The 12302-nt window shown below is 30.8% G+C and overlaps 1 protein-coding gene across 6 annotated transcripts; it reads right to left on the bottom strand.

Annotated features, from left to right (window-relative positions):
• Positions 1–1257: 1257 nt before the first annotated feature.
• LOC109160879 (transcription factor bHLH49-like) lies at positions 1258–5290 on the bottom strand. 6 transcript variants are annotated; one of them, XM_019309132.1, is made up of 9 exons: positions 5157–5290; positions 3564–4289; positions 3335–3478; positions 3172–3237; positions 2998–3066; positions 2752–2823; positions 2458–2661; positions 1777–1858; positions 1258–1661 (listed from the first exon to the last, which is right to left on the bottom strand). In XM_019309132.1, the coding sequence occupies exons 2-9, from the start codon at positions 4245–4247 to the stop codon at positions 1621–1623; spliced, it is 1362 nt and encodes a 453-aa protein (XP_019164677.1). In that variant the 5' UTR covers positions 4248–4289; positions 5157–5290; the 3' UTR covers positions 1258–1620. The 6 variants fall into 6 exon arrangements, with proteins under 6 accessions (XP_019164677.1, XP_019164678.1, XP_019164676.1 ...); XM_019309133.1 differs by having other exon boundaries at positions 3564–4258; XM_019309131.1 differs by lacking the exon at positions 5157–5290 and adding an exon at positions 4844–5129 and having other exon boundaries at positions 3564–4258.
• Between the last annotated feature and the right edge of the window lie 7012 nt (positions 5291–12302).

Genomic DNA, 12302 nt, shown 5'->3' with positions numbered 1-12302 from the left:
GCGAAACGCACACATCGTTTCCTTTTTGTTTTTTCAGATTTGTGTAGAGTTATTGTTCCAATAACCAGGTCTTTGCATATGAACCCTTCCATTCTCTTTCCTACACTCTGTTGACATTATCTCCCAAATAACCCGTAGTAGGGATGCTCTAAGATGATCCATTTCCATATAAACGGGAATCCATTTCCCTAGCAGTTTCAACAAAAGTGTGGCCCTGTTTGGTATCATAGTTAGTTTATTAATCAATTTTGACTTATTTAATCACTATTAGTTGTTTGACTTGATTAAACAATCAATAAGAGTATTTGATTAATTAGCTTTTTATAACAACTTATTACTCCAAAATGCTAAAATTCAAAAAGCTGTTCAAAGTAATTTTTTCGACAAGTTTTTTGAGAAAGTCATTTTGCATGTAATCAGCTATTATAGCTAATAACTAATTTATCAAACACTTTCATACACCCAACTGTCAACTAACAACTAATTTACCAAACACTTTTCTACGTGGATAACATGTGATACAATGTGCAATGCTAATGCTAAGATGATCCGTTTCCATATAAACACGGCAACCCATTTTTTCTAACTTGTTTGGTTAATTTTTGTTTCGTATTTTATTGTTTATTTTAAATAGTTATTTTTGTTTGATTCTAAATGGATATCAAGATGCATTTATTTCGTTAATTTTGTGGATTTATGTTGTGGTTATGTGGTAAATTTTACAGTTAATTTAATAGAATAATGTAAAAATTATGTAGTATTCGTGTTCGAGAAAACAATTGCTATTATGTTATGTTGTGAGGATGATAGTTTTCAAAAAATAATCAATAGTCTTTTAAATATGCGTGAATGTTTTCATTCTTTCAATAGTATCTATCATTTTTTATTTCTTTTTGCGATTAATATAGTTAAAGATTACACTTTATAACAAGATGGTGATAAATTTTTTTACTGATGATTTGTTAGTGTATATTGAAAAGCATATTACAAAATAATTTAATATAGATTCAATTATAAATTTGCGATGTAATGATTATTTTGGAATATGTTAAATGAATATCAACGTATTTGACAAATGTAGTTGATCCCACGCTACAAAGTTAATTCTTAGATAAACTAAAATTAATTCCAAGCTTTCTGAACTCATGAAATTTGTTTTACACTATGCACAAAAAAAAAAAAAAAAAAAAAAAGAGTCTTTATGCTACACAATTCAAACTCCTTAAAAACGCAGTATTTAATGAGAAAAATGATTGATTTTACACCAAAGAAAGAAAGAAATAAACCAATACAACAAAATCATCATCACTAGCCAATTCAAATGATGGAACTTTTCCTTTTCCAATTGAAGAGTAAAAGTAGCAGCCTTATCAACTCTCACTGAATTTACAACTGCATTTTCTCCTGAAAATCTTACACTTTCACTGCCTGTACAACTCAACAGCATCAAATGTATACTGTGTATCATGGTGATGAATAGCTTAGCTTCCAATTCATACTGAGAAATACCTGACTGGATATTCAACTTTACAGGAGGCCTCAGAACTGGAAAAAATAACTTGCCGAAATGATGAGAGCGAGCAGGCTTAGATAGCAACAGATATCGAATAAAATGTTCAGTCAGGGTTCTGTTTTCGTAAGATCGGGTGGTGGTAGAGAGCCTATAAATGCAGAAAAAGAGATTTCAAGGTTACTAAAGTGCTTCTGTTCCTTTGGTTAGATGGAAAAAAAAAAACAAAAAAGAAGTTCAGTTATGATCAGAAATTCGGATTCTACTCGTGAATTGGCTGCTGAGGGGAGCAGTGGAGTTGAAACCCATCTGGAAAACATTATGGAACTCACTCCATGTGTTAGATACCTGCAAATTGTTAATACTAACATGAATGGTTTTTTAGAAATCTTCAGTTTTTGTTTTGAAATGTAAAGTAAATGTTTTCTTTTCTTCCGTTAGCAAAGATTGCCTTAACTACTTTAGCGACAGTGTAGTTGGTTCTTAGGTGGTAGATTATGGACAACGACACAGGATCGAGCCCAGTGTGGTAGTTACACGCAATATGATGGGCTCCCTATTGGCACCAGGCACTGATCCTCTCACCTAATGGGACACTGAATCACCGTGATCTACCCCTCCACTATTGTGGGCAAGCTAAAACAGCCTTAACTACTTTACGGCTAACTCAGTTAATTCCTGGGTGGTAGATTATGGGCAAGGACACAAGACCAAACTTTGACAACAACAATGTAAGAGTTACACCAATGTGGCGGGCGCTTTGTTGGCACCAGACACTGGTCCTCCCACCTAATTACCATGATTTATCGCTCTACTATCCAGTCGGGCCCGCATGTGGGGGCTCTGGGGGCGAGGGAATTTCGTTTTTTTTTTTTTTTGTGGGTAAGCAAAGACAACCTTAACTACTTTACAAATACATGTTAAAAGCACACACATACTAGCACTACCTTAGATGTAGGATGATCCTTGTTGGTCTCACTTGTGTTTGGTAATTGGGAATTGATGGTTCTATGCAATGCAACAGTGGAATTTTCCAAGCCAGGAAGGCCTCCTTGAATCAGCATCGGTTGTGGAGAGTGTATTGGTGGATAGGGCATAGCCATATCGGGTGGAAATGCTAACGAAGACGAAGAAGAAGCAGCTCGGGAAATCTGCAATACAATGGCGAATAATGTGTATTCTATCATTAAACGGCATATATGCGAATGTGCACACACGATTCTTGAACATCGAAATCTTACCTCCTTTGTAAAGACCACATCAGAGTTGAAATCCAGCCCGGGGTTTATCGTTGCAAGCTTCATCGATAAGAACTGAAAGAAAAATAAGCCCACTCACATAACATTCATGATTCATACATACAATGTGGCGGGCATTAGGAAATAAAATTGCGTCTACGCTACAAGTTATAGCTTTTCGCATAATAGTAAGCGTTTGATCCTAACAGAAAGGATCATCGAATTAAATGATTCATTAACTTTGCATACCTCAACCTGTCGTTGCAGTGATTGCACATAATTAATGATTTCATCCAGCATTACGGCTTTACCAATGACCTGCAAGATCACCATAAATATGCAATTCAACTATCAGCTTAGACTTTCAGTTGAGATGGAGCAGATGCTTCAATTGTGGCTAATAGAGCTATATATAAGGCTAACCTTGTTGCAACCAGGTACGAGATCCTGGAGAAACTTCATTCTTTCACTGATTTTTTCCCTCCTTACCTGCAATATATGGAGTATAAAAATCGATCTACAAAGAAACGTAGAAAATTTCACGGATAGTGCAAGAAAATGGAAATTCTATAAGCAGCAGCCTCACTCTTTCTGCGAGACTATGACTATTTGTCGCCTGGCCTCTCCTGGCCCGAACATGTATGTATTCGTCTTTAGGAGTATCTGAAGTTTGGGACCCCTGTTTATCGTCATTTCCCGGTTCTCTCTTGTTTTGATCAAGTTCAGCACCCTGCCAAGCAAACGAGGCATTCATTCGATATAAAGCTCGAAACGAAGAATTGGCACCGAACCATAGTTTCATATAGTATATATACCTGTCCTCTTCTTTTCCGTTTCTTGGAGCCAAGTCCCTTTGCAGAAGACTGCCCAACTGCACTCTCTGATAAACATTCGAGTCCATCAGACTCGGCCTCAGATACTCCAGCTCGTTCTTTTGCTTCTTCAGCGAAATTATGACCAATTGGTAAAGATTCGTTTTTTAAGCCATTCCCCACCAAAGCCTCTCGAGGCCTTTGAGTTTGCGGTGGTGGTGCTAAACCCTTCGAATGAGCATTGATACACTCGAGAGTATTGAACGGGTTCATCACATTCCCTCCACCAAAGCACGAAAACCTCGCTGCCCTTTCAACGAAATCAGAATCAACTTGAAAATGAGGTAAAAACCGAGGAGGGGGGAGTAGCCCGGGAACAGCGGGTGGGAGCAAGGTGCTCCCTTTAAGCATTCCATTGGGAGGAACACCAAAACTTCCATTTCCACCGCTAATTCTAGATGGTTCAAACTCAACATTATTGGCATCACCTAAGCCTAGGACTAGGTGGTTTACCGGGTTAGGTTGATCCCAGATTGCGGAGCAAAATGAGTCTATGCTGGGATTGGAATTAGGAACCATTCCCATTCCAAGATTGGCAGTATTCATATTAGATGAGTTGAACAAGTTCACACCACCATCATCATCATCAGCTCTCCTCTCCGCCTCGAACTCATCCATATGATCCATTTTTTAAAACACTAGAAAAATTCAGAAAGAAAACAGGCAGCACTGCTTGAATTTTCCAGGAAAAACACCGAAATTAGAGAAACTCAACTGCAAAAGATCCATCATTTTCAGGGTTCTAGAAACAATTTAGGAAACTATAGAGAAATTGGATAACATAAACAATGGAGAAATTGGAAAGCATAAACAGGTTGATCTTTAGACCATATTAGAGATATTTCTTGAAGAAGTAAGCTCAACAATATGCAAAACAGATGAAAACTTGAATAGCTACCCTCAAAGAGTTGGGTAAAACTAAAAAATAAAAGAATTAACCAAATACCCAATTCAATTCACACCTGAAGAAACAAAATGCAGGATAGAAAACAGCATAAATGAAGCAACAAAGGTTGAAGCTTTAATGAAGACTCAAGACCCCACTCCCCAACCTCTTCTTTAATGTTCAAGAAAACAGAAACCCAGTGCAATAAAGAGCTGGACAAAGTGTCCAGAATTAGTCAATAGAGCACAGACATTGATTTCACCCTCATAAATACTCATCAAGTAAAACCCTAGTCAGACCCACCCTCTTAAACAAACCCCAAAAAAAAAAAAGATACCTTAATTCAGATTGTGTGCTACTTTTGGTACTTTGAACATCACATAATAAGAAGCTTTTGCTGGAGAAAAAAAAAAAAAAAAGAAGGAAAAACCAAAAACAAAAATAGAAACTTTTTTTTTTTTTTAATTCTGGTGTTGTGGGATATATTCAATGTTCAAAGTTCAAACTCTGCTGTGCTCTTTCACTGTAGCATTAAAACAAAAACCGCAGTAAAGACTCAGAGAGAGATATCAGAAAAGAACAGAGAAGAGAGAAATATTGGAAGTGAAAAAAGAAAAGATTCACAGCACCAATTCATGATGGTTACTTACATTTATATCATCCCAGCCTCCCAGGCCTACATAAAAAACTGAGCTTTGATGATTAACTACCACCTCTGCTACTGTAAAAGAAAAGTGCAATATTTCAAATTTAATATTGCAATATTTGATGCGTGATTTCACATAAGAATGGCAAGTTCTTTTCAACATTTGCAGTGTATCAAATATATATATATATATATATATATATATATATATATATATATATATATAAACCTTTGATTTTGTCAAAACCAACAGCTCAAAATGAAGAACAATTAAAAAAAATGTAGTGGTATTATAGTCATTTTGTGTAAGCTCATAGCTTAAGCTGCTTAAGTTTAAAGCTTAAGGTTCCTAAGTTCAAACGTTAAAGTGCGTAAGTTTATAGTTTAAGTGCTGTAGCTGACTAAGTTAGTTTAAGGTGTTTTAAGTCTGAAACTTGTGCGTGAGTTTATAGCTTAATGTGTTTAAGTTTATAGCTTAAGGTGAGTATGTTTAAAGCTTAAGATGCGACACTTTCTAGTTTAAGGTGCATTAGTTTAACTCTTGGGGTATGTTTAAAACTTAAGGTAAATTATTTTTCAGCTAAACATGCATAAGTTCGAAGCTTAAGATGTGTTAGTTTGAAACACTTGATCATTTACATTCATGTTGACGGGAAGGGTGTTTTTTATTTTTAAAATTTTTTCTTCAATTTGAACCGTTGATCTAGATTAGATCAACCCTCAAATCTCACCCCATTTTTCTTGGTCAATTTTGTGTTTTTGTCATACTTTTTGTTAAAATTTCAATAAAACTTTAACCCAATGGGAAAGTATTATCAGTTTTCTAATTTTTCACTGAGTTAATTTCAATTTTAGTCCTAGATTTATAGGTGTCAATTCACTTTAAGTCCTTTTTTATTAGAACATTCACTTTTGGTCCTAGTATTATTGTGGTATGACCATTTTGGTCATTTATCAACAAAACAGTTTAAATATCGTTAAATACAAGGCATTTCAGTTTTCAATTATGTTTTTTTTTTTAAATAAACATAAAAAATATAGCGGTTTAACCTATTTTGTATAAAAAAAATTAAAATGTCTTTATATTTAATGATATTTCAACGATTTTGTTGAAGGATGACTAAAAATGATCATGTCACAATAATACTAAGACTAAATGAGAATGTTCTAATAAAAAATGACTAAAATGAATTGTCACCTATATTTTATAGGACAAAAAATGGAATTAACTCCTTTTCACCTAATTCAGAAGAATTAACTATTGGCCATTTGGCCTACCATACAACTGCAAAAAATCCTCTAGGTGTATTGTTTTGTTTTAAGTGTCAAATTATTTTTTTATTTTTATTTTTCGAAGACACAATTTACAAAATTATGTCACATACACTTTGGCATTTTTTTTTCCTGAACTTGAAAATAACAAAGAAAAAAAGTTGTAATATAGGATCAAAATTAATTGTTTTTTTTTCCCTCATATTAAAGTAACACAAATTACAAATTATATTATCATATCATCCGGATTGGTGTAAATTCTTAGGGTGTTAGAAAAAAAAAATAAAAAAAAAAATTCTTTCACATCTAGGAGACTAGGACATATTGACATAATAGGAAAGTTGATAGAATTGCACTACTTACTACCCCAAGTTGGAGAATATGGTTACATGAATCTTACGCAAGCCTAGAGACAATGAATTATGAAATTTTAAGCTCAAGAAAAAATGTTCACCGACAAAATGACTTCACCTAACATTTTCATTATGAAACAGTTGTTTGTGCAAATTGATTTGCTAGAAAATTCGATCATCTTTTGTGTGATTTACATTTTTTAGATTTATTATGTACATTTCATTGTGTTTTTTTCCCCTAATATTGTTAGTGATGTTTGGTCTAAATTTTTAGTTAATTTTATTTTGTGTTGCTTCTCTAGTATGTGATGGGTAATAAATGGATTAAACACTAACAATGATAATAACAAATGATGAACAATAATAAGTCTGAAAAGACTCTTTCTTTGTCCTAATATGAAGCTTGGTTACAAATTTGCCAAGTATTCTTGTTGGAGTAAAAATAGTAAAGTTACAATAATGTGATTGGTATTGGGAGCTTCCCCTCTCGAGTATATAACCCTTTGTTTATTGATGAGCATTAATTATATATATTATTTTGTGATGTTTAATTTAATAATAATTTGTATTAATTAGTTCGATATTGTGTCATTTTTTAATATTATTGATTCTATTATAATGTAGTATTTGTTTTATACTTTCTCTATCTGTTGAAGATCAAAGAATCAATACCCCACCACCAGAATTCAATCATGTGACTTTCTCTTAAAGAGAGTTACAGAGGTGTCATCTGAGCACGTACAAGGTGCTCGACTATTATTTGTTCCATAGTTGTGTTTCTTCATAACTTGTCTTGATTTCTTTGACGAACACTTCAGTCCAACATCTTAATTGACTATCAGTTTAAGACATTATATATATATATATATATATATATATATATATATATATATATATCCTATATATAATAAAGCTATATGGTCTTGTGAAAATTAAATAATGATAATCAACATTTAATTTTCACAAGACCATAATAATAATAATAATAATAATAATAATAATAATAATAATAATGATAATAATTTTCACTGACAGTTTCTAATATATATATATATATATATATATATATATATATATATATATATATATATATATTTATTTATTTATTTATTTATTTATATTTTAATTTCTACTAGCAAATTATTGTGTGAACGATGGTCCACATAATTGTATGGATCATGAATATCAAATACATTTTTAATATATTAAAAATACATTATTTTTATATTGAAAGTACCTTACATACATATATAATGTACCCTTAGTATATTTAAAATATACTTTTTATTGCATGCAACCCCAAAGTTCATAAGTTTGAAATTAATATATGGTATAGCTAGGCGGCCTAATATTTAAGATTGTTGATGTGCATATTGAGGACTACGGAGACAAATATGCGTTATTCGTGGATTCATCGGATACTATCCAACAACACTCTCCAACTTAATTGACGTGAAGTAGGCTTAGTAACATTAAACTTATATTCTCGAATTATTAGTTCTCATCTTTTATTGATTACACACTTAATTCGATAGTATTTGAAAGAAAAAATCAATGTTCGAACTAAGATTGTTATTTTGGTCTTTAAAGGTCAATTGTATGTTGCTACATCTAGAGTTAGAAATCTCAAAGGTCTAAAAATTTTGATCCGTGGTGACTCTAAAATTGTAATTCAATTACTATTGTAGTTTACTAAGTTCTTAAAATTTTGTAATATTAAATACTATGTACTAAATTTTTAATATAGTTTAAGATTTGTAGTAATCACCCACCTTAAATATTATTTTAATTGTGAATATATTTATGTTTCATAATTTTATCATAGGAATTCACACATAATAATTATTAAATAACAAAAATCTTATATATGAATAAACCTCATATATGGTATATTTTTATAACATATTTTTCGTGCATCGCACGGGACAAATACTAGTGTGTATATATATATATATATATATATATATATATATATATATATATATATATATATTGTACTTCAAAATGAACATGTGCAACATAGATGTGGACTAACTGGACACATTGCGATATAAGTATTCGGACTACCTGCAGAGTCATTGTTGTTACTATTAAGTAAACAAGTTATGAAACTACAACACAACATGTACTACTCATAAACATTCTACAAATATAATAAATATTACTTCATAATATTTTGTTCAATACTTTCACATGAGAATCTATGACACAAATCTCACAACACATGAGACATATAGGGAAAATTTATCACTACCAAATATCAACAGACGCTTGCAAAATCAAGAGTTCATATATAATACAACTAAGATTTAGTCATATACAATATCTCATATATTATCTTGCATTCATATACTTTGAATTACCGATTTAAATAAATAAACTCAACATTGAATTACATATGCATGAGTACCTCTTATATAATCTTGCATTGATATACTTTGAAGTATTTATTTAAAAATAAACCTTAGACATTATCATATTCACACAATACGCGTAAAAACTAGTGCGCGAGCGCATACACAATTATGTTAACTATTACGTTAAATTATTACAAATAAAACAATTAATTATTAGCTAACTATCAAACACCACTTTAAAATTTTTAAAAGTTCATAAAAATATTCATTAAATACACCCGATAAATGACATGTCAGCTATTTTACTAATAATATTGCTCAAATTAGTCTAATTGCACGCAATTAACTTATTTGAGAAGTTAATTGAACGTTTTTGAGTTGTATAACTGATGAATTATATTTTTGTTTGTAATTGAGTAATTATTTTGATTTTTTTTTTGTGGTTAATGAGAGCTATGAACAACTACATCAATGCATTTTTAGGGGTTCTTTTTTTTTTTTTTGTAATATTTAAAATAATATTTAGTATATTAAAAATAAACTCTCAAAAATATTAAAAAATAAATATATATTAATGATCAAGCTTATAATATATAATTTTTCATCTCTTTAAAATGAGGGAAAGATAATTAATGCAATAAAAATATATAGAAGAATAACATTATTACTCAATTGTTATATATGCTAATTATAATATTGGGTAGAAATTAATAAAGAATATATTTTTTTGGCTATAGGAATAAAGTATTAAAGCTGGCAAAACTGACACTGCCAACTATTACCAGACATTAAAAAAAAAAAATTATCAGTATTATATTGTCTGTCCTTCATTAGACCTTGGGGGAAGATATTATAGTAATGTTTAGTTGGTTAATTTGTTTGGTCAAGAAACCTACTTTATAGCTTGTTTTCACACACTTTTGTGCCCATTTTGCTTGCTTCTAAAGTAGCCCTACCCACCATTAGATTAGTACTTCCATGACTAGCAGGCTGGCTTATCAATGTTTAGGGATCAACTAGCACCCTATGAATTTACAACAATTAATTATCTAGGATACTACTAATAAATATTTAGAGCATCCTCATCATTATTGTAATTTTGTAAAAGTTTTTGTCACGCCATATAAGAGGGAAAAGGTGAGAGAAAAAGAGAAAAAGAGAAAAAATAATAATAATAATGCGCTAGCTAAACGCGCCTAGTGCACGTCAAAGGTGGTTTTTTTTTTTTTTAAAGTTTCACTATAAGACCTAAAAAAAAAAAAAAAAATCTATACTTTCTTTTAAATCTTAACTCCCTTCTCTCCCCTCTAACTCACAATTTTTCTCCTCCATTAAAGTTTTTTTTTTTTTTTTTTTAAATCACTATTAATGTTGCTCTAAACACCTTGGTTTTTTTTTTTAATATAATGTTTGCTTTAATTCTCAATTTTTTATTTTATTTTTTTTTTGTTTTAATTTAGAAAATATATATACTAGTACCCTTTTTTAAAATCTCTATTTTCCTTTTTAAAATTTTTTATTTGTTCAAAAAATAAAAATTTCTCTAGTAATATGTTTAGTGAATGGAAATTTTAAAATGGAAATGAATAATGAAAATTGTATGTAAGTATACAAATTTGTTTTTCATTTGGAAAATGGAAACTATTTTCTATTTAAAAAAAAATTACTCAAAAAATTTAAAAAATATGCAAAATAGTTTTCTAATTAGAAAATAAGTGAACACTACTATTCATCATTGATAACATCTTTAATTGGGATGAAACTCGAACCTTTGTGATATTTCGTTTAAAATAGTAACAATGATCCCATTAAATCACGAGATACTTGATCTCACTTATTTGAAAATTAAAACAGAAAATTAGAGAACGGAATTGAAAAAGTAAACAAATGGAACTAGAAAAAGTGAATTTTCAATTCCAAGAGCAAAGAGTAATGTTATATCTTTTACAAGAAAATTTTAACACTGAATTTTGTTTTCAGGGTTCCTTTAATAGTCTTTAACTAGTATTTATATGGACATTTTTAACAATAATATTCCTCTATCCAGGTAACCATTGGCAATGGTTATTCACAAAACTAATAATATTCATTTCAAAGACCCAAAAAAAATTGTTATCATAGAAAATTTAATTTAATCACTATAATAATAGCTATAATAATAAAATAGAAATATGTAGTGAAAAAATTATTCCCTTTAATTTTCATTTTCCTAGTTTGGGATGCCATTCAATTCGAGGACTTTTTGACTGCAATAATTGTAAGGGATTCTTTTGCCTATGACTTAATGAAAAAACAGTAAACATCATAAATTAGTGCCAGTGAACAGATTTTCCCACTTCAATAAATTTGGATGGGTATGATTTTATTGATGTGCTGTTTGTTTTTTCTTTTTGGATTGGGATTGGGGTATAATACAAACATAATATACATAAACTCTTAATATAATACACATAAACTCTTAATATAATACATATAAACTCTGAACATAATACACATAAACTCTTAGAACGCACTGCACAATGCATTGTGCGCCCTGGTGCACGGTATAATTTGCCAATTCCCAACTCCAAGGCCCCCACGCTCCGGCCCGACAGAACATCTGGGATGATGTAAATCATGATTACTCAGCTGAACACATATGCTAGATCTTTGCTTATTGCGCACAAGAAACCCCTCATTTTAAGAGGTTGCTCTCACCGTGCCACTGGTAGAATTCGATCACGAGTCATTGTTCTCAAACTTCACCCCTATGTTATATATAAGGAATACTGATGTGAGTTATACGTACTTTATTTGTTTGTACAGGGAATATTTGATCCCCATTTTTTTTTTTTTTTACTAAATCAATATCTTCAATTAATAATAAGATGATAAATACAGTCTGAATGAGACACCTTCCAAAAACCATGATCCCCATTTAATATAAATTATGAATATTATCATAATGTGATTGTATGTAATGATATGTGTTGAGTATTTATCGATTGTGTTATAATTATGGTTGAAGTGCAATCATCATTATCACGGATACCCCAAACCGATACTATGGTTGGAAAGATCAAACTGCCAGAAACTTTCTGATGCCAAGGTGGTTGTGCAAGGTCTTGTCTTAAACTATGGTTTTTCTTTGATCTCTTGATCTGTTTTTGTTAGATATTAAGGATATGA

This window comes from Ipomoea nil, unplaced genomic scaffold (assembly GCF_001879475.1).
Source record: "Ipomoea nil cultivar Tokyo-kokei standard unplaced genomic scaffold, Asagao_1.1 scaffold2921, whole genome shotgun sequence".
NCBI classification, from domain to species: Eukaryota; Viridiplantae; Streptophyta; class Magnoliopsida; order Solanales; family Convolvulaceae; genus Ipomoea; species Ipomoea nil.
Note: the sequence above shows the minus strand (reverse complement) of the source record. Positions and strands in the feature narration are given on the sequence as shown.